The sequence below is a fragment of the Netta rufina genome (assembly GCF_964035555.1).
Source record: "Netta rufina genome assembly, chromosome: 3".
Classification (NCBI taxonomy): Eukaryota; Metazoa; Chordata; class Aves; order Anseriformes; family Anatidae; genus Netta; species Netta rufina.
Window position 1 is genome coordinate 93,124,774 of NC_140125.1, and position 22,288 is coordinate 93,147,061.

The 22,288-nt window shown below is 37.4% G+C and overlaps 1 protein-coding gene across 1 annotated transcript in view; it reads left to right on the forward strand.

The window, feature by feature from the left end:
- The window catches only part of EYS (eyes shut homolog), a gene marked incomplete at both ends in the record, with an annotated part of 718,966 nt that overhangs the window by 180,414 nt on the left and 516,264 nt on the right, over positions 1-22,288 (forward strand). Inside the window, one exon of the mRNA XM_084285295.1 lies at positions 18,076-18,197. Coding sequence (XP_084141421.1) covers positions 18,076-18,197 — 122 coding nt within the window. The remainder of the gene's footprint in view (positions 1-18,075; positions 18,198-22,288) is intronic.

The following is a 22,288-nucleotide window of genomic DNA, read 5'->3' on the forward strand; positions in this document are numbered from 1 at the left end:
CATGTTTCAAATAAACACTACTTAGTGTCCCAAGCCCTAAGGGGCATCAGAGCAAGGACACTACATTTAGAAGGTTCTTACTGATAATCTGCCAATTGACAGAGGTGTATTACGGAACTGAATTGAACCATGAAGGAACCAGCTGGTTGTTAGCACTGCACTGGCAGGTATCAAAGAATGTGTGTTTTCTTTGAAAGGTGAATGACTATACGTAGCTTCAGTGTGTGACAAGCTTGAGTTATATATCAGTGTCACATCTGTCTGGATGCAGTTCAGTTAGTGATATGAAATAGAAGCCTGGTAAGGAGACATTTCCAAGTCCTTGTTTCCAAGTTTTAAAGACAATGACATTTTGTTTCTTGATACATCTATTTTTTGATACATCATGTGCTGAGCAGTGTTCAAGAACCCTGCTATTCCAATTTCACTCACATGCAATTCCTGAGACATAATGAGAAAAAAAAAAAAAAAACACTATTGAGAGAGGACTGTAAACATTTCCAGCTGCTCTGGTTTCTTACAGTGCATGTGTTACTCTACCTCAACTACAGCACAAGTGTATGAGACATTCCTAAAATGAAAAACTCTAATTGTTAGCTACCAGTGCTATATATGTCCGTTGTTTCATGCACATTGTTGCTCTGGTATGTCTGTGTCCTTTAAAAAAACTATCTGCAGATTATGGTCTTTGTAGAACCGTTTAGGATCTTCAAAACTGTTATCAGTTTCTCATATAAGATTTGTGTTACGATTTCTGATTTTCATGTTTGAAGACACTAATAGAATATATGTAGTATTTTTAAAATCAGTTGAGAAATGATAACCTGAATCTTAAAATTAACTTTGTCCTAAAATATATTTATAGTGTAAGAACTGACAGTTTCAGATATTACTTTTTTTTTTTTTTAACTATTTTTTTTCTTTTGCTTTGAGAAACAACTGTGCATTTTGAACAGCATAGTGAAATACAATACACTTTCTACTTTACTCTGTTGCCATTTAACGGTTAGCTAGCCATCTGGGATGACTGTCACTAAATGAGTACTAAAAAAGTCCAAGCCTGGAAAGCCTCTGCATGGGGAAGTCCCAGTGCTATAAAGAACAATAATGTGCATTCTGCATGTGTGCACACAGGGGAAGACAAAAAATGCACAGCAAAGAGTCTGGCATTTTCATTTTCCCAAGGCTAAAGTGATTGTATTGCCTAGGCAACATTCCCAGTATCCTCTGGCTATGGACATATGCTTTTTAGTCATTTTTTAATAGTTGTTTCATGCTTGAGGAATGAACAATAATTGAGATGCTGTTTCTTCAATGACTTAAATATGTCAATTTAATTAAGAAGATTAATTATGAACAGTACGCTAGCTACACTCCCTCACAGTATATAAGAATCTGTAGAATCATAGAATTGTAGAATGCCCTGAGAACCCACAAGGATCATCGAGTTCAGCTCCTGAATCCACACAAGGCAACCTAAGCATTGAACCATATATCTAAGAGCATTGTTCAAATGCTTCTTGAACACTGACAGTCTTGTGTCTGTAATCACTTCCCTGTGGAGCCTGTTCCAGTGCTTGACCAGTGCTCAGGGTAAGGCCTTCCCAATGTCGAGTATAGTGGGATAGTAATTTTTTTTCACCAAGTAGCTATGCTGTGCTTAATGCATCCCAGAATACAGTTGGTCTCTTGGCTATGAGGGCACATTATTGACTGATACTAAGCTTAGCATCAAACAAAAAAAGAAATGTATTATAAAGCTCAATAATTAATGTCCGAGTGTTAAATTTCCTATAACACTGGTTTTGATCCGGTTCAAGCATACTGACTTACGTATGCTAGTATAAGAAAATCCATCCTTTACAAAGTTGTAGGCTTCCCCCCTCCGTTACTGAATATAACATTAAGTTCCTCCTTATGACAGTTGTATAAATCTTCTCTTTTAAAATCTCTGAGATTATTTCACTGTTGCTGTCAAATGTGTGATTTTTTCCTCTTCATTATGATATACTAGATTTTCAAACCCAGACATTTCCTTCTGTCTCTAAACTGGCAGATAAGCAGAACACACATCAAATAAAGTCAAGTTTTATTTACCAAGGGTACATCAGAGTACATTTTCTCATATACTTCTCTCTCTAACCTGTAGGTGAGAGAAAAATGCACTGCAGATTTAATTTCTGGGAAAATGTCATTCTCCAGAAATGTAAAAGTCACAGCAATACTTAAATGGCTATAACTGAGAAATTGGCTCTTGGGAATGTGTCCTGGCCACGGTTAGTCCTGAACTGTGCCTCAGAAGCATTTCGAAGTGCACTAGTTGACCCAGGAAGGAAACATTCTAGGGACCAGATCATTCTAATGCTTTAATGGTAGAAATTATCAAGCTTCAGTGCCAGGACACTGTTTAACTGGCTAGCATAGACGTAACTGTTGCTTCAGAGTAGTTCAAAGTTGCTGTTCAGGCAAAGCTATGAAAGAAATTATATCCTTGCTCCACTATATTATTCTTTTTTCAAGTTTGAAAGCAAATGGAAGGATGGAGCAAAAAGAGGAATTTTCTTCTTTTAGGAAGGTGATAAAAAATACATAATTATCGGTGAGATTGAAGCAACAAGATCTTTTTTAATATCGAGTAATAGTTATATTCAAATGATTAAATAAACTCTCTGTCATGTAGAATCACTGTATTAAAACAGCAATGAAAGTCTTATTATCCTAAGACACTGTGTGATTGTCTTATCTGTAGCATTAAAAGCCTACATTTATGCAGAAGTGAATTTAGCAGGTGGATCACAACCTTGTCCCCTCTAAACAAAATCCAATACCTGTTCCTGTGAGACAACTCAAGTAAGTCCACCTTGATCTGCTCTGCCCTTGAGTAACCAAATTTAATTTAAAATTTTACTACTAGAAGAGCAGGGTTTCTCTTAGTGAATCATGTGCTGAGGGAAGAAAGAGAAGAAGAGAAAGCAATTAGTCCCCTTTGCTCTTTTTTATTTGTTGCTTCACACAGTCCTTCCGTGGCCTAATGACAACCACCTCCTTTATCTTGTCCCTGGCAATTTTTCCACTTCTTGACTCTGCTTCTGCTTCTTGATTCTAGTTTTGGTCATATACTCCTAATGTAAAGCATTGTTTTATCCTTAAAATTCAGTTCTGCACTGCTCAGTATAGTGTCACAGTTTATTCAAGTGACCATTAAATACTACATCTTCACACTTGTTTGGCTTTTTAGACATTTGGGGGTCAAATGAGCTTTTCTTCTTTCTCCTATATTTAGGCTTTCCATGGGGAAGAGAGTACACAGAAAGAAGTTTAATATGTTTCTGAAATAATTAAATATGAACATAAAGTCCTCATCTCCTACAAAGATTATGTGTGCATGCATGTGTGTGTGCATACAGTTACTTCTTGTTTTTCTGTAATTGCTTACTAAACAGCATGGTCATTCTGAATTATTTTTTTTCTTTTTAAAATATCTTTAACTTCAGATGAAGATCCCAGTCTGCTTCTGATCTTCATTTTTAAATGAAGAGACTAATCATGAATTGAGGGCTTGTATTCTAAATAAGCTCTATCCTGTTTGACTTATAAAATTGAGACCTCCTTCCTCATTTATTATTTAGTAACTAATCCAGAATAATGCTTATGCTGGCTTTTTCCATACTTATCAGTAAACAAATATTCTTTATTCTTGCTAACAGTATGCGTGTTTAATGAAATACCAAAACAGCAAGATGCTCTGCTGCACTTCATTATCTCCTTATTTCTCAATGTACAGAATGTCAGAGCCCTGCTTTGTTTTCTTGTGCTGTATTAGCTTTCAGAAGATTATAAGCACATTATGCAAATGAAAACAAGAGCAGAAACAATTCTTGAAACCATTTTTACTTATAAAATACCTTTCAACTTTCAGAATGCTTAAACAGTGATATTTTCTAGCTCCTTTGTGCACTTTTTGGCAACAATCATTTAATCAGAGAAAAACAATTTATTAACATTTGTATCTTAAACAATTCTGCAGCTATCCACCTATTAAAACATCTGATACAAAGAAGCTGGTCCAATTTCTTTCCTCTCAGTATTGAATTTCCATCCCTTCATCTCTACCTTTATCTCTTAGTATAAAATTCTGTAACCATAACTCATTTGTCTTTTGACAGGAACACCCTATCCTGCTTTCTTTAGGCCAGCTTTGGCATGTGAGTTGTTATTACTGGGAAAGTAAGCTATACCCTGTCTGTGCTAAAGTAAATTGCCACCACTTTCATGGCAAGTGAAAGCCAATAAAAAAATTCTTGCCCTCACTTTCTGCAGTGTCCCAGCTGTACGCCTCCCCTTTAAGAAAGCTGAGCCTCAAGTTCATGTCAGCAGTATAAAATAATTGGTCCCTAATATATTAAGCTTCTGTCTCAGTGATGGAAGTATCCAATATTGGACTCATTTTACTCAATTTTCACATTATAACTAGATGGTGAAGAGCTTCAGGCCATGTAAAAGGTTCTTGGACACAGATACTGCACTTTTTAAAAGTAAATACTAATGGCTTCTATTAAGTAAAGAGAAGGAAAAAAAAATCAAATGCACCTAGTAATATTAATTTCATCCACAAAGTTAAATTAAATCATATGCTGTTTTATCCTTATCATTTTACTTTCCACTTTGCAATCAAAGTCAGAAGACTAAAAAAGCCACATATAGAATATAGCGAGCTGTGTGAAGTAAAAAGAAATTGAAATCTAATTTTTAGATGACAGATAAGTGCCTGCTCTATTTTACTTCAACATCCTTATTAAGATATTTTAAGTAAAAGTATACAACCCGTGAAAAAATGCACCCCACCCCAAGTTCTTCCCCTGGCTATTATTTTTAAATTGTTATATAATATTATATTATTATAAAACATTATTTTTAAATTTTGTAGTTATAAACAACTAGAACAACTTTCAGTAAGCAACACATGCCAGAGTTTTGTAGAAGCATGACCTTGGTGTTACTTTAGAAAGGCTGAAATAGAAAATTTGGGGGAATACCACAAAAGCAAGTAATATTTGAAAATAACATGTAATGGTAGCATATTCTTTAGATGCCTTCTATTTGAAACTGCATGGAGAGAACTCCTCCAGCAATGGCAAGAGCAGTTTGTGTCCTTATGTGTATCAAAACCTAATTTTCTATTTTTTCTTCGTTTAACCAAATTGAGTTGCTGTATCTGAATGTGTTTATGTTTTTCAGACTTTAGCATCTTAAAATACTGTCGTATAACATTTCTGTATCTTGATAACAAAAAGAAAAGACACTGTAGGTGAAAAAGGGAGAGTGGGGATCTTGCATGTGTGTCTTGACAAACCATGGTCCTAAGTTTATGGGCCTCAGAAGACCGGTGAGTGATATATTATGATGACCTCTTAGGTCCAGAGTTCTCACAGGGATCTCACAGCCTTTTTCTCCCACCTGCAGTACACTTGTTTCTCCACAGCATTCCTCATTTCATAATTCAATTCATTATCAAAGTATTATCAAAATCAGATTTGTGAAAGATCTACAAATACTACACAAATTGCTTACTGAGAGGTTATGTCCCTTTATGCTCTCATTGCTTTAGTTCCCTATCTAGCTCTCCCTTCCTATTTTGCTACTGTTTATCCTCTTTTAATGCTCCCTAGGTCGCTAAGATAACCAGAGCATAATTTTAGGTTTAGAGTCCACCATCTCCTCATATTCCCCATCAGTCTTGCAATCCATTTTTGGTTTGTTTGTTTAGTGTCTGATAGCAACTTTTACAAACCTTGCATTAGCTGTAATGGCCATACAAGTCCGTAACTTCACTCAGTTCCTCAGGAGGCCTATACAGGATTTCACAAACAAAATAAAAGGATGGGATTTATTCTCCATTAGAGTGGGGAGAGAAAGGGCAGAAGAAATGGAAAACAAGAGTCAGTGGCCAAATGATCACACAGCTGTACCTACACAGGTAGAAAAAGAAGAAATGTCATTGATCACATTTTAAGCAAATTTCAGATACAATAATCTTTCTGTGGCTTGTTGGTGAGATGGCACGTTGAAATGCTGCTGAAATCCCAAGAAGGAAGAAAAGCCCTATTCATGCACCAGTGTCATAAATTGTAATAGATGTAATAAGGGGAATGTGTTTGGTGTTTGCAGTGCTTGTAAAAGGTGTGGAGCATCCAGAAGTTCTGTAAGCAAGCACCATCAATATTCAAAAACAGAACTTCATTACAGGAAGAAGAAACAAACTCCAGGAAATCCCACAACATGCTAATTACAGAAAATTTCCCTTAATAACATCAAGCTCTCCCAGGGAGTGGAAATGAGACAGAAGAAATTATAGCTAAGATTAAATATTTTTACTGCCTTACAAGATTAGAATAAAAGTCTTTAAATTTGCTGCTATCAAATAGAAGAGCCTTTTCTTTCTCTCAGATGAAATATGAGCTAACAGGCAAAGAGTTGTTAACCTCTACCATACCAAATATGGATAGAATCATAAAATCTGAGGTCATAATTTCATAAAGCGTAATTTTCCTAAGGTCACAGTGGAGTCTAATTGCAGCACAAATTATTGAAGGTTTTATTGTTTTATCCCAAGTTCTATTAAAATTCATTTCAACTAGGTGTTAAGAAAACAGAAAAATGGGGGAAGATAGTTGACACTTGAATGTAGAGTATTAGTTAAGGACTTTATTGTAAGAACATTGCTATTCCGTTTTCTCTTATCTGTATATATTTTTTATAATGAAAATTCTTCCTTATTAGTACTTTTATATGGTAGTAATCCGGAATTAACTTGCGTTTTTTTAAGAAAAAGAGAAATGGGTTATTAAATCTGGAGCTACTGCTGCTATAAAGTCGTGTTCTGATTTTCACAACAAACACATGCAAACGAAGAGTGGGGGAAAAAATCACGATTGGAAAAAGTTTCTAAAAACATCTGGGGTTCTATTGGGCTTCCATGGCAAGGTTTTTGTAGCAGGGAGCTGCGGGAGTGGCCTCTGTGAGCAGAGCCCAGCAGCTGCCCCAATGTCTGATCAGAGCCAGCTCCAGCTGACTCCAAAACAGACCTGCCACTGGCCAGAGCCAAGCCAGAGAGCAACACTGGGAGGGTCTCTTGGAGTGTAGATTGAAGAAAGGGAAAAAAAAAATACTGCTGCACAACAGCAGCTGGGAGAGAGGAGTGAGAAATAAGAGAGAACCAGCTTTGCAACCCCCAAGGTCACTGCAGCAGGAGGGCAGGAGGTGCTCCATGCATGGAGCAGAAGTTCCCCTGCGGCCTGTGGAGAGGCCCCTGGTGGAGCAGGCTGTCCCCCTGCAGCCCATGGGTCCCACAAGGAGCAGATCTCCACGCTGCAGCCCGTGGAGGAGCCCCTAGTGGAGCAGGTGGATGTGGCCTGGAGGAGGCTGCGGCCCATAGAGAGCCCCCACAGGAGCACTCCCCAGGCCAGAGCTGCAGCCCGTGGAGAGGAGCCCACTCAGGAGCAGGGGGTCTGGGGGGAGCTGCCACTCACCCGTGGGGGACCCGTGCTGGAGCAGTTTGCTCCTGGGGGATGGACCCCGTGGTATGGAGCCGTATGGGAGCAGTTCTTGAAGAGCTGCTGCCTGTGGGCAGCACCCTCAGGCTCAGTTCGGGAAGGATGGCATCCCGTGGGAGGGACCCCATGTGGAGCAGGGGCAGGGAGTGACCGTGAAGGAGCGGTGGAGAGGAAGCATCAGGGACTGACTGCAGGCCCCTTTCCCTGTTACCCTGTGCTGTTCAGAACGAAGAGGGTGGATGGGAGGGGGAAGGTGTTTTTAGTTCTCACTTCTCTAGTTTTGTATTAGCAATGGGCAATAAAATAAATTAACGTTCTTTATGCTGAGTCTGTTTTTCCCATGATGCAGGATGTAGTTTTTCCATGGTGCAGGATCTCCCACATCAACCCATCAGCCTTTTTTTTTTTTTTTTTTTTTTTTTTCCATCATAGTTTCTCCACTTGTTCTTTTGAGAAGGAGGAGTGAGATAGCAGTGTGGTAGAATCTAGCTTCCCATCAGTGTGAAACTACCACAGGGGTTAGTTACAATGCTAACGCTCAGTTTATCTGATGTGCCTGCAATTTTTGCAGTTCCCTTTTGTTTTTTTCTCTTTCTTGTAGTAAAATGTAACTTTAAAATTGTGACAAACATTAGCTAGTTAACATGTATCTCAGTATTCATGTTTGCATCCTGTTCTATATCATCTTTATTCATATTCTATTTGACATACAATTTTTAGAAAAAATCATGCTGATTACTCTGATTTTTCAGTAAAAGAATTTGACTCTAATTCTTGCACTTGACTCTAACTAATTCTTGAACTTGACTCTATTTCTTTGTAGAGGCTCACAGGATACTTTGGTTTGGATTTTTGATGAAAATAGTGGTGATAAGACACCAATGTTTAGCTGTTGTAGAGCAGTGCTTACACAGAGCCAAAGGCTCCGGCTCCTGTTGCTGCCCTGCCAGCAAGGAGGCTGAGGGGGCACCGGAGGGGACAAAGCCAGGACAGCTGGCTAGGCTGGCCAGAGGGATGTCCCACATCAGGTGGTGTCATGCTCAGCAATAAAAGGAGGAAGGGGATTGTGTTTTAAGAGACGGTGTTCGTCTTCCCAAGAAACTGTTATATGTGATGAGCCCTGTTTTCCTGGAAGTGGCTGAACAGCTGCCTGCTGATGGGAAGTAGCAAACAAACTCCTTGTTCTACTTCGCCTGTGTGCATGGCTTTTGCTTTACCTAGTAATCTGTCTTTGTCTTAGCCCATGAGCGCTTGCACTTTTACCTTTCCAGTTCTCTCCCATATCCCACCCGGGGAGAGGGAGCAAACAGCTGTGTGGGGCTGAGCTGCCTGCTGGGGCTAAACTACAACAGTTAGGTAACGAATAAAACCAGTGGTCAGAATTTGTGCCTTTCCCAGAAGGCACTGATTCCTGTAACAAATCAGAAACTACTATTATCTTTTAACTTGTGAATACAGATATCACAAGGTGACTAAACAGACTCTTCCAAGTTGTTAGTGTGTGAACCAACTTCAATTGTACATTATCAGAGAACCAGGTACTCTTAGTTTTGGTAATGAAAGATTGTGGGTGAAGAAACAATGAAAAGAGCATTGAGGTTTAGTTTGCAATGCAGAGGCTGTGTATCAAATACAAGTAACTGCAGTGCTGTGTTATTTTTTTTGTTCTGGGATAAAATTTTGCTGCCTTTAGTGACTCAGAGTCCAGGGACACTCAGATTATCCTCTTGGGGAACGTGACCTGTCTGAGGGCAGAAACCACGGCACTGAAGAGGCTGCAGTGCTGGGCTCCGAACAAAAAAAGTCCCAGCAAGAAAGATGCTGGGCTTCCTCATAAAGGCATGCACGTTCTTATCAGGTCATTAACAATCAACAGTTTGTATGAGCTAAATACATGGGGGAGTTTCCACCAGGATTTGGACTTCTGTGCTTGTTGATCCAATTAGAAAGGCAAAGAACACCAGCACAGTTATGCCCTATAAGTTGCAAAAGTAGCCCCTGAATGTGAATATATTCTTCCAGACACCTGACTTCCAATGTACACCTCGTTTATCTCCGTGTTCGTGCAATTATGTGATTTCCTACTACTTCATATTTTGTGCTTTGCATCTTAATTTGCATACTAATAGCCTTGTACTAGCACCGCCCATTTTAGTTGAAAATACACCCTTGCAGGCTCTGGCCTGGGGAGGGCTGCTTCCAGTCACCAGCACGATCTGCTGAGGAAAGGAGCACTCAGACTTCGGGCCAAATGGGACTGAAGTGGCAGCATGAGGACTTAATGGGCTCAAACTCCGAAATACTTTTAGACATAGGTGTGTTTTTAATGTTAATGAGTAACAATTGATCCCTGCCTTCCACAGAGGCAGACTGGGAGAGAAGCTGAGCAGGCCAGGGTAAATGTCCCTCATCAAGAGCTGGGACAGACTGGAAAGAAGTGGGAGGGGTTGGGGCACTACAGGACGGACAGAAGGAGGTGGTACGGGTACAGCAGGGTCTGGTCATGGCGGCGAGGCTGGGCCGGGTCCCGTCATCACCTGTGGTGCCCTCACACACTTCAACCACCACCCTCGAAGATTGCTGCCAGCCCCTGTCAGTCACAGAGAATCCTCGGTTTTGATTGGCTGAATTTCCCGCGGTGCCTGGCGATTGGCTGTCACTGCGCAGGCATTCCCGCCCCTTGCCCTAGAAAGTTCTCCGCCGGACACGTGTGCTGCTGTTTGCGGCGGGAGGGCGGTGAGGCGGGCGGTGTGTGCTGGGCTGCGCTGCGCTGCTGCATGGCGGTGTTGCTGGCCGGGAGGAGACCGACAAGTGGATCCTGCCAGGAAGAACCAGAGGCGATTCAGGACTGCTGTGAGGTACTAAAATGCAGAGTTACTGCTTGACTGGTGTGTGACTTTAGTTTAGGAGACTTGGGGTGGAAGCTGAATTTCTGAAGAACCTGATTTAAATTAAGAAGGCTGTAACTAACTGAGGCTGATCAGCATTTATTTGGTCGAGGGAAGCCTGAGTTGTTGTTTTTTTTTTTTGTATTTTGTTTCTTGGTGTATGCATGTCTGTGTGTTTTTGTAAGCAATGCTCTGTAGCCAATAACATGGGCTCAGGTGAGAATCTCAGTGAAGTACTAATCTTATTCATGATCCCAATAGTGGGCAACCCACAAGCAGGAGCACACCCAGTAGTTCCATAACACAGTTTATATACTTTTCTTCTTGAAGGATGGGACCCTCCCCTGTTTCCCCACTGACTGGGTAATCGAGGTTTACCACCCATCTGATGCTTTGCAGAAAATACATGGCTTTCTGTTGCTGGCCTGTTATTTTCATATTTCTTTTGACTTCGTTACTCTTTGAGGCGGTAATTCTTCTTCACTTATCTGACTTGACACCCTGATTTTTGCCTAGTTGCTCTAAGGAGTCCAGTTGTCTGCACTTTACAAGGTCATCTTTTAAGCTTTCTTATCACTACAAGTATATCCCAATACCACATCTCTTCCCTTTAAACAATGTAACTGTGCAAAAACAGCATTTTTGTTCCCACATTTTTAACTCATGGCACTTATTTATTCTTTTTTTCATACTCCTCATAGTTAATTTTTCATAGGCTCCTTGTTGCTATATTATAAACAAATATCCTTTGTGCAGCTGAGCTGGTTTGACAGCCATCTTACATTCATCACCAGAGCTTATCCTTGTGTCTTGTGGCTTTTAGTTTGGGGAATAATATCACTTAAAGTTTGTGTAGGACTTTGAAACCTCCTTATTCTTCCCAATGATAATATTAGATTAAATTGATAAAATTTATTGCAGAAATTACCTAAACTTGGCACCTCTTAGATATGATAGAGACACCACATGAATGTGTAATATGATTTATTTGTACTGAAATGCTCTATGAATTTAAAGTAGAGATGAGTGAAATTTCACAATAGAAGAGTTGACATCAAATAATCCTGTGAAGGTCTCAATGCTTCTAAGAAAATTTGTCTGAAGTATCTTTAGAACAGCCTGTTTCTTTAGCCTTCCCCTACTTTTGAGTCTGATGTTGGTAAGAATGGGACTTGGTGATGTATGAAGTGTCCTGAGATAATAATGGTTGTATGTTAAAGATCTATGTTTGAATCAGCTATTATATGCAGGTATGATAGTGTAGTTTTAGGGAAAACAGTATGTGTTTTATTATTTGGTCATACTTTAAATAAAAAAAAGCTACTAGTAGCAACACCAAATTTGAAATTTAGAAGCAAAGCATTATTTCTGTCTGCCAGGGTATAGGCTCCCCCTGTGCAATACCCTGTTTAACTCCCATAGCTCTCCCTGAACCAGAGATCTAGGGGCGAATGGAAAAGTTCCAGACAAGCCTTAAATGAGTCAAGTTGTTTCTGCATACTAGGAGTGTGTTTATGACCTTTAATTATTCATTGAAAAATTGAGGTAAATGTCAAACCAAATGCACTGATCAAACCCTGCTATTCAAATGTCTGTCACTGTCTGGAGTAGCTGTTTAGTTTATTTTGCTTGAATAACTTACAGTTGTTTCTCATTAGTTTTCCTTTGCTGTTCGGTACTTGTCACCTTGAAGGTGGTTTCTTTGACACATTTCTTCTAGTAAGTACTCTCTCTAGAAGAATGGAAGAAGGGTATAAAAAGGATAAATGGTGGAGGTTAGAAAATAGAGAAAAAATGTATCAGTTATTCATTATATAAGACTTCAAACTGATTTGGTTTGTTACTATAAAATTAATTCTAATGTGATTACAGTAGGAGTATTTAGAACTGTATTTCTGAAAGCAATTAAAAAAATTTTTTTCCTCAGAAGAGTCATTGCCAGTTTGGTAAAAATTCTTCCTAATTTTCTCTGAAATAGAAAACCTGTATCAATGAGTAAAAGCTATGTTGCAGATAAATCTCCACAAAAAAATAAAAGCAAACCTAACCCCATCAAAATTTGAGTTGCACCATGAGAACTCTCACATCTGTGTGGTGATGAAATTGATTAAAGGCACAGCTGGTAACTCAGTTGTTTCTAATAGCAATGTGAAATCTAAAGTAACTTGAAGTCTTACTGGTCATGATTTAATTTTAAAAACCCTATACTTTCAGAGAAGTATCCATTTTACAAAAGTCTTGCTTTAAAATGTTCAGTGTTGAAGGCAGTGATGATAATGAATTTATTATAAAGCCACTGTTCAATGAAATGGTTGTATATGAAGGCGTGCAGTGTAAATAGCTAGTATTCGTATTTAAGGTAATTTTCCTGGTGGTCACAAATTACAGTACAGTGTAGTTAGAGTTGTAAATACGCAGTATATCTAGAAACAAGATGTATTTTAACTTGGAGGACACATTAAAAGAAAATGTAAGCCTCTGTTTGCTACTGGTGTTCTATTGACAGGAAAAAAAATACTGTACCTTCACATGTGTTTGTTTGCTATACAGAAATGTAACAGTCTTGCACTGCAAGGCAAGAACAGGTTACAGTTGATCAAAACAGCCTGTACTAGTTGTTTTAAATATACTGTCTTGCTAATTTAAATGATTAATTATTCAGAAGGCTGGAGAGATGAGCAAATTAAAAATGTTCTTTGTTTCTTCTGTAAGCCTTGCTTAAAATTTAAATAAAAGGAACACTGTTTTATCATTAATATCAGATAATGTATAATTTATACATATTTATACTCAGAGTGCAGAAGATAAGTAGATTTGGAAGGACAAGTAAGTATACTGGTTAGCATTTTTGACTTGTCAGTTTGGGGAAGAATGTATGAATTAAAGTAGTGGATTAGCTTCTAAAAATCCGCATTGCTATCTCAACCTCAGTAGACAGTGTTTAGTATTAATGTATTGAACTTAATATTCCTTGTTTTGCAGTGGTTAGTGCAAAAATCACTTCAGCTTTGTAATTGTGTAGGTTCTACCTGAGCCGTTCAGCTGTTGTAGTATAGTCTAGAAATCAGACTTTCTGTGGTTTTTCTATACTTTTGAATCTGTCCTTTGTATTTACTTTTCATTTTAGTCTCATATTAGTTACAATTGTTTATCTGGTTAATTTAAGTGCTTTTATTGCAAACCTTATTGCACTTACCCCCAAAATATTTCTTAAGGCGAATGATCTGACTTAATCTGTGAACTAAGTCACGTGTGCCTTTAACACTAGCAAAGAACAAGGCCAATTGCAGACTTTTTCTGATCTCACAAGTCAGATTTTTTTTTCTTGTAGAGCAGCACCATAAATAACTGTTCCTACACACTGTGAGGAACAGGTAAATTCATTATTGTGAAAGTGGCAGGTAGTGTAATTGCTGGGACTTTACTCTGCACAGGTCTTCTTTTAATTGGTTTTCTACTAAAGGTTAAAGCTAAGGGTTAAACCAACTGAAGATGTTCTGTTTTTTTTGTTGGCTTTTGTTTTTGATTAAATAAGCTAATTTATTTAGGATAAATATATGAAGGCTTGCATAATAAAAACAATGTCATAATGAAAAATGAGGGAAAAACCTAGTTTTGTTAGCCAGTGTGTAAGAGTGGTTCTATAAATGGTTAAATCAATAATTACTTACAAGTGAAGCCTTAAAGTAGCAATTTGTTGAAAACCTTTACATTAACAGAAAAGACTGCCTAAATAATGTTAGGAGCTCAGTATGATTAAGAGCAATTGCAAATACGATTTTCACAGATGCTTGTTTTTACATTCATGTTTATTTCACAAGGTTAAATGGACTACTGTTAGCACTGAAAGTTAAGTTGCGTGAAGGTGTTCTCTAGGAAAAAAGAATGCTTCCAACAGAACAGAATTTTGTGATGAATCATTTTCCGTAGAGGCAAAAATACCATCGTTTTTCAGGGAGAAAAAAATCTCAAAGGCGAACCTGGGATTTTCTTGCTGGAGAACAACTCCCAGTATGTGGCAGTGGTGAGCAATCCTATGATACGCTCTTCCTGATTTTCCTTAATGGAAAAAGAGCTGCACAGTCTGACTGAAGAGCTTAGAACATGGAGAAGAAATGGAGATTTCTGCATTTCCACTTGCTTCTCTCTGTTTCCAGGCAACATTTTTTATCCTTTCTGATTGCCAAGAAATAAACTACAGTAACACCTCCCCAAAAATGCCCTTCAAAAGTGATTTTTTTCAAATTCTTCTCTAGGAAAAAATATTTGCAGTGTAGCTCTGTTAAACTCTTCTCCACCTACACGTGCAAAGTACAGGCTTGAAGATTAGCATGCTCATAATTCAGATCCTTGTTGTGTGTGATGAACCTTTTTCATTGTAGTTTCTATTTGCCAGATGTTCATTTGCCATTTTCCAGTAAAATAACATAGACTAAGGCTTAAGAAAATGATTAATTCTTCATTTACAGTGTTAGAGAAGGGAAAATATGCAAATATTCTCAAATAATGCTTTCTTAACCACCCACACAGTTAATTGGGTGAAGATATGCTAGTGAGCATATATGGTTCTGGGTATGTATGCAAGAGATCATAAAAAATTACAGGCTTTGACTCTGTATAGCAAGTAAACCTACTTTTCTCATAACTAATGTGCTATATATACTGTATGAGGAAAAACTGATCTAAAAAAAACAGTTTGGGGATTTGTTCAGGTATCACTTAGCACATTTACTGTGTTCTTTAGTGAGCAAGCAAGAGATGATGTGGAGGAACTCAAAGGTACCATTTATTTTAATCTGTCTAGCACAGATAGTAGTTCATAGCTACAATAAATAAAGGGGAGTAAATACATAAATAGGAATTGAATCCTATTCCTCCAGCCCATTGCATGATTTGCTGCATACACAACACAGCTTCTTGTCATCCTATGTTCAGTGCACACTGTCCTGACTGACAGCCCCTCTTCTCGCAGCCTTGCCTGATCTGAGAGATGCTCCAGTTCCCTGATCATCTTGGTGGCCCTTTGCTGGCCTCTCCAGTGTGCCCATGTTGTGCTGGGGAACCAGGGCTGGACACAGAGCTGCAGGTGAGGCCTCACTGGGGTCACTTCCCTCCTGTGGGCAGTGCTACTTCTGCAGCAGCCCAGGCTGCCTTCTGCCACCAGCATCCTTGCTGAGGCATGTTGCAGGCTTGGTTGACTTTATGCCTATGAGAGGCCCCAGGTCTTTTTCTGCAGCCTATTTTATCCATTAATATCTATCTAATCTATCTATACTTACATTTACTGTAATGTGACATCTTCAGTTAATATAAACAACAATACACAGATAGTAACATTTTCTAGTTTAAGTATACAGCACCTGTGCATGGGATACATATGTGAGTAATGGTTTGTTCTTAATGTGACAATCCTCATATGGTGAGAAATAAATTTGCAAAGTAGAGAATTCAGTAGGTGATTCATAAATGTTTTTAGTGAAACCATGAAAAAAAACTACTGCTTTCTAAACAGAATTGTTGGCAGCATCCTTTCACTTCAGATCTTGTAATCTGTTTCTGGAAGAGGTTTCTGGAAATTATGATAAAATCATTATCTCACACTCCTGATTTATGTGAAAGTGTAACCTGACAATAGAACAGTTTTAAATGCCTAATAGTTACTTGTGAATATGGATTAAGTCTCCATTTTTGCATTTTGTGTTTGTAGCATCTTTTTCTAATGTTTTCATTCTGGTGATAATTATTCAGGGAATGGAGGAAATCACATAAAAAAAATTCCAATTAATTACAATATTTAACAGCTAATTTGGATGTGGCTGTGATGTAATAGAAAACATAAACATGTGGGCTAATAATGTAGTCTGTATAAATGTTTTTTCTTCTTTCCTTGGCAGAATACCCAGAAAATTTTCTGAGTTCATCTCAGTATTTTCTTACTACTTACTTATTTTACTTAACAAGATTTTTTCATCTTCTATTTTAACCTTTGATTAACTGTCACTTCTAATATTTCACACTTCTTAGATTCATGTTGCCAATTTTATTCTCTCTTCATGGAGAAGATTTTACAGGTCTTGAGCCTGAGTTCAGGCATACAGAACAGTAACAGTAAACTATAAATTACACTTATAAGCTGCAAACTGTGTATTCGATCTTCCTAATATTTTACTGCATGGAGTAGCCTTGCCTGTATAAAACACAAAGGACAAAATGTTAATTTATTTTTTTTAACTTAATCTGTAGTTGACTGAACAGTATATGTTGAACTCAGTTGTCCACCTTGCTTTCAGGCAATTATTTTTGTCTTATTTTCATATACTAAGAAGTGACAGATTTCATAATTGTCAAAATGCCTTAATTTAACTGGGAAATAAAGCCTGTGTTCTGTGCCATAGGAAGCATGGATGCTGCAAGCCTGGTACATTATACATTTGATCATCATGCTATGGTAGCTTATTTATGCAGTCAGCTTCTTAAAAAAAATCAAACTTCTTTGCTGTTTATTTTTAATGGTTTCTAATTTACATGGAATTTAATAGGCTTTAAAATCTACCCTGAAGCCTATTGCAGTGTTTAGCAAGTAATGAAATAACGTGCATTAGTCATGCTTACCATTAAAGCATTTTCTAACTTTTGGTAGAAAGAAGCCTTGTTAGAAGTAAGCATGTTGCTAAAGAAGCAATTAAAACTTATGCTGAATGGAAGTGTTTGCCTTGCTGCCCATCTCTAATTAATATTCAATTCAGCAGATGTTCACCTGTTCTTTTTTAAGAATGTAAGTGAAGAGCATAAAGCATCTTCCTCTGTGAAATGATGTCAAACACCCTATTGCTTGTAGCCACCAGATAATTTTGGGGCTGGGGGTAATACTGGAGTGTGATTACAATTTGATAGTGTTGCAGTGTGATGAAAGTGTCCTGTAATATGTGTTGTTTAGAGGTGGATATACATGCTGCTGAAAAGTTTTATTCATTTAATGTCAAAAATACTGCTTTCACAACACCTGGACATCAATCTATTAGGTACTATCACCACTGAGCTAGAGTATTCCTATTTATGCTATCTCTACTGTCTTCTATACATGTGTATCAGATAATATTTCTCATGCCGTAAGTTATGCATCAGTATTTCATTTGTGCAGTACTAGACAATTTCACATTAAAGATGTTAAGTGGGATATATAATCCTGAGAATTCATGATAAATTATTTTATATTGAGTTTGGTTTGGACTGTGTGCTGAGCAATACAACTCAGATCATTGTTAGCACCTGTGGTTTAGGCATGTCAGTGTAAGATCCAAGCCAAGTAGTTTTATGGGAGAGGTAATATCTTTTTTTTTTTTTTTTTCAAAAACTTAGAAGGAGGGAGGAGGAGATAGTAAAGAATTTTTGATTATGCAAGTTGGCAGATACTGCTAACTGATGTATTGTCATGTATCTACTTCATACCCCATTTTCATCATACTAGGGGGCTAAGCTATCAATAAATGTATAACTTTTTAAAGTTTTAAAATAGTGAATCACCTGTTTAAAGACAAGAAACACAGTTTATATATATTATATATGTATAATATCATCTGTAAATACATTTAAGAAATACACAAGCAGTTAACTTATTTTCCTTAATGTTACAGAGATACCAGTGTGTTTGTCTTCCTGGATGGGAAGGAACATTTTGTGAATATGAATCAAATGAATGTAATTCAGAGCCTTGCAGAAACAACGGCACCTGCACAGATCTTTTCAACAGCTATCAGTAAGCATTGCATCTTCTCACCGTATCATTATGTTCCAGAACTGACAAGCTTATGCACCCAGTTATTCTTTCATTTCTCAGCTCTGTGAATGGAATGTTACTACACAAAGATCAACTAACAACTTCTGTCATGGGTATGCTGTTTGAGTGCACATTCATTTGAAGTCAGCAAACAATGATTCATTGACATTTTTTAAAACATCAGTTCAAAACACTTAATGAGTAACCTAACCTGGAACTGCATATTGTCAAAGAAAATACAGGATCTTTGTCATATATGCCCCATAAGCACATGAGATGCTTTAAGAGTAAAAGTAGTGGGAGTGGATGTGTTTGTGCAGTCTTAAATGAAGAGATTATATCATTGCTGCCACCTTGTGTCTTAAATTGACAACAAAATAGTGATTTAGCTAAAATTTACAGCCATGCTGAGAGAAAGTATGAGGATTTGACACTGAATGTATTTCTAACACAAATGCCAACAATTCGTGCATTTGATTTAAAATACATTTTTCAGCTTTACAAGGATAAGGACCCCCTAAACTGTCAGCTTCTGTTGTTTATAGACAGGGGTTACCTGTACCAGGCTTACCTATATTATAATATCAATACTAAGACAGTCGTTCTATAGTTGAATGTGAACTGTTGCTAATGGATACTGACATTGGCTTGAAGAATGTAGTGTAATGACTATAGACATTGTAGTTGTTGCACAGTTATGTCTTGGTAATACAGGCAGTAATCAGAAGAAAATCTATCACAGTTGAAAATAGACAAAGTTTCCCCCGTTGCCAAAGACAATTTTAAGTTCTGTTATTTTAAACACCTTGTTCATGTGAAACAGTTCTGGTCAGCCTTGACATAATTAGAACTTCGGGTTAGGAGAATCCTGAAGACAAATTTTGGGCAAAACACGTTTTTTCAGTTGTGACATTAATTTAAAAATTCTAACTTTTTTAGTCTTTTTAAATTTGAATAGTCTTTACTGTAAAAGTCAATTGAAACAATTTTAATGCTTTTTGTTTTTTAAATAATTTATATTCAGACTTTAACTGAAATACTTTATCTTAGAACTTAATTTTTATGTAGTATGAGATGTACAACTTTGGTATTTTCTTCAGTCCAGTAACAGAAAAACAAGACGGAAGTTTGAGAAAATTTCTTACAATATTTTAAATGGATTTTCTTCCCTTTTAAAGTTTATTGGTACATAGAAAAATGTTTTATGTAGTTCTTATTTTGTGAAATTTTTAATTATTTCTAGATTACTAATGAAAAATTTTCTAACCAATTTTTTTAGCCTGATTAGTTGTTACCTTACGAGTTCTGGCATACTATGATGGATTGTGCAATGATGTATCCTGTTACTTATCCTTATCTTACCTATCCTTTCAGCTTCTGGAAGTGTTAAATATATTGTAGAAGTTAATATGGTTTCTTCAGATTCTACTCCTAGCTGGACCAACTGCATAAGAGCAAATCCAGGGACTCCCTGTTGTACAGTGAGATGAAAAAAATGCTCAAAAAGTACTTTTTCTGGATTTGGAAAATACAGAACAGTTACAGAAAATGTTTAGAGGAGAATTGGTTTGAACTGTAAGCACCACACGTATTTTTCCTCACAGCTATTTGTCCTCTTTGACATAACAGAACAGGAAAACTAGACATACCATTGAATCATTATATATTAGGGTCATGATAAGTCAAAGGAAAACAGTTTCTTCCAAGATACCTGTAATTGAAACTGGGAGTCTGAGACTTAGCAACCACAGTGAAAGTGAACAATGTTTTTGTATAATGCAATTTAATTTCAGTCATTAGAATTGCTGTAGTTCATATTCACAAATGGTAAAAGACACTGTTTATTTTCACAATTGCTCAATATAAAAGTTTTTTTACTACTTCTAACAATTTTCTCTTGAAAACAGCAGCAATAAAACGTTTGTTTTTCATGGTAGCTGAGCAGGGCCAGTGCCCAGTATCTGATTCTAAGGGCATGCAGCTATATCTTTAAAATTAAGTGTAATCTGTGAAGCAGGATAACTCTGTCCTAACTGCCTGATAGAAAAGATCACTGGCTCATCTTCTAACTCTTGAGCTGTGCCTAGCTGTTGTTTTAGTTGATCACTAGGTGGTCTGGACTGAAATCATGCGAGGCACTGCTTTGGAAATGCAACAGTGATGAAGCAATATAGTTTTCTTCCTTGTCTGGCAGTGTTTATTTTCTTGCTGTAAGTTTAGAGACTGTCAATGATTCTCATAATTCCCTGAATCTGTTTGAAGTTGGCTGCACCATTGATATCACTTGGTGTCACTTCTAACTTGAATTAATGGAATGGATAGATAACAGTGTGCCTTCTGTGCCTTTAATCTCCTTTTACTTATTTTCTCTAAATATTCTCAAATTCTTTTGAAAAGATCAATTCCTGAAAAGCTAGATAATAATTAAAAATACATTCTGTATAGAAAAATAAATTGAAAAGAATATATAATAACTTAGTGCCAAGTTTCAAATTAGTGTTAATGAGAAAAATAATACAAACCAAAATAACTTGTTAAAAAGTTCTTTAAGAATTTCATTTATTTAACTGCAGTATTCGTTTTTGAACCTTGCTATGAAATCTTGCTGTCAGAACTAAATGATCAACAAGTATGCCAGAACTGAATTCTTTTCTCACTGGATTCTCTTAATAGTAAAATAAATAACATGGCAACTGAGAGGAAAAAATACCTTCTCAGATAATGTTTTTAGTAAAAGCGTTTTAGAGTAAGAAAGAGCCTGAATCAAGAGTTAAGCTTGAATTGGTAATGTGAGTCATTTGTTTTGTAATTCCCATTTCATTCCAGTTGATTTTAGTGCAGCTGATAAAATGAGAAATTTTTCTCCTTTTCCTTTTTCAGTTATGCACATGGCACAGCAAATAAATGAAGTTACAACCATGCATATATTTCCAGTACACTGCGAACCTCACTCTAATTCTCATGATAGCATAAACTCTCAAATTATGTCTCTGAACATTTACAGACAGATGCATCTATTACCAGCTGAATTCCTGGTTTCTCCTCTATCCTATTGTACCATCTTTTCTGCTTCTTCTGAGGTTCTGCCCTAATAACAACAAACCCTAATTAAAACCCTGGGGTCTCCTTTGCTGTTACCGTCTTACAGAGAAACTTTAAGTGAAAATCTCTTCAACTCTTCCTGCAAAATATTAGGTAACATAGTTTTATAGATGAACTGATGTTTACAGTGATACAGAATAGCTTGAAATCTGATTTTAGTAAATATGACATTAAGCATTAACCCTGTGTCTTTCCAGACTGTTCAGTTCTTTCCATATATCCAGATTGAATCCCACAGATGCATGCTATTTGCCATTTTGGCAGTGTTATTTGCTGAGGTTGTTACAAAGAACAAAACATGTTAAGTGTTTTGCTGTTTTTTCTTTGTAGCATACCAATGGACTTTTCCATCCGAAATGGGAAATAAGACTTAGGTATATTTTTCTATGTCATGCATTGGAGGTCAGTGAATGTGACTCCAGTCTACAAGAAGGGCAGGAAAGAGGATCCAGGGAATTATAGTCTGGCCTCAGTATCAGGGAAGGTTATGGAGCAGATCAGCTTGAGTGACATCACACAGCACATAAGGGACAGTCCCGTGATCAAATACAGCCAGCATGGGTTTATAAAAAGCAGGTCCTGTCTGACTAACCCAATCTACTTCCCAAGATGACCTACTTAGTAGATAAGGGAAAGGCTGTGACTGCTTTTTACTTCGATTTTAGTAAAGTGTTTAGTAAATCTGTTTCCCACAGCATTTTCCTGGAGAAGCTGGCTGCTGATGGCTTGGACAGGTGTACAGTTCAGTGGGGAGTAAGAACAGGCTGAATGGCCAGGCTCAAGGAGTCACAGTGAATGGAGTTCAGTCCTGTTGGCAGCTGGTCACCAGTGGTCTTCCCCAGGGCTTGGTACTGGGGCCACTTTTAACATTTGTCTGTGATCTGGATGAGGGGATCGAGTGCATCCTCAGCAAGTTTGCGAATAATATCAAGTTAGGTAGGGCTCTTGACCTGCTTGAGGATAGGAAG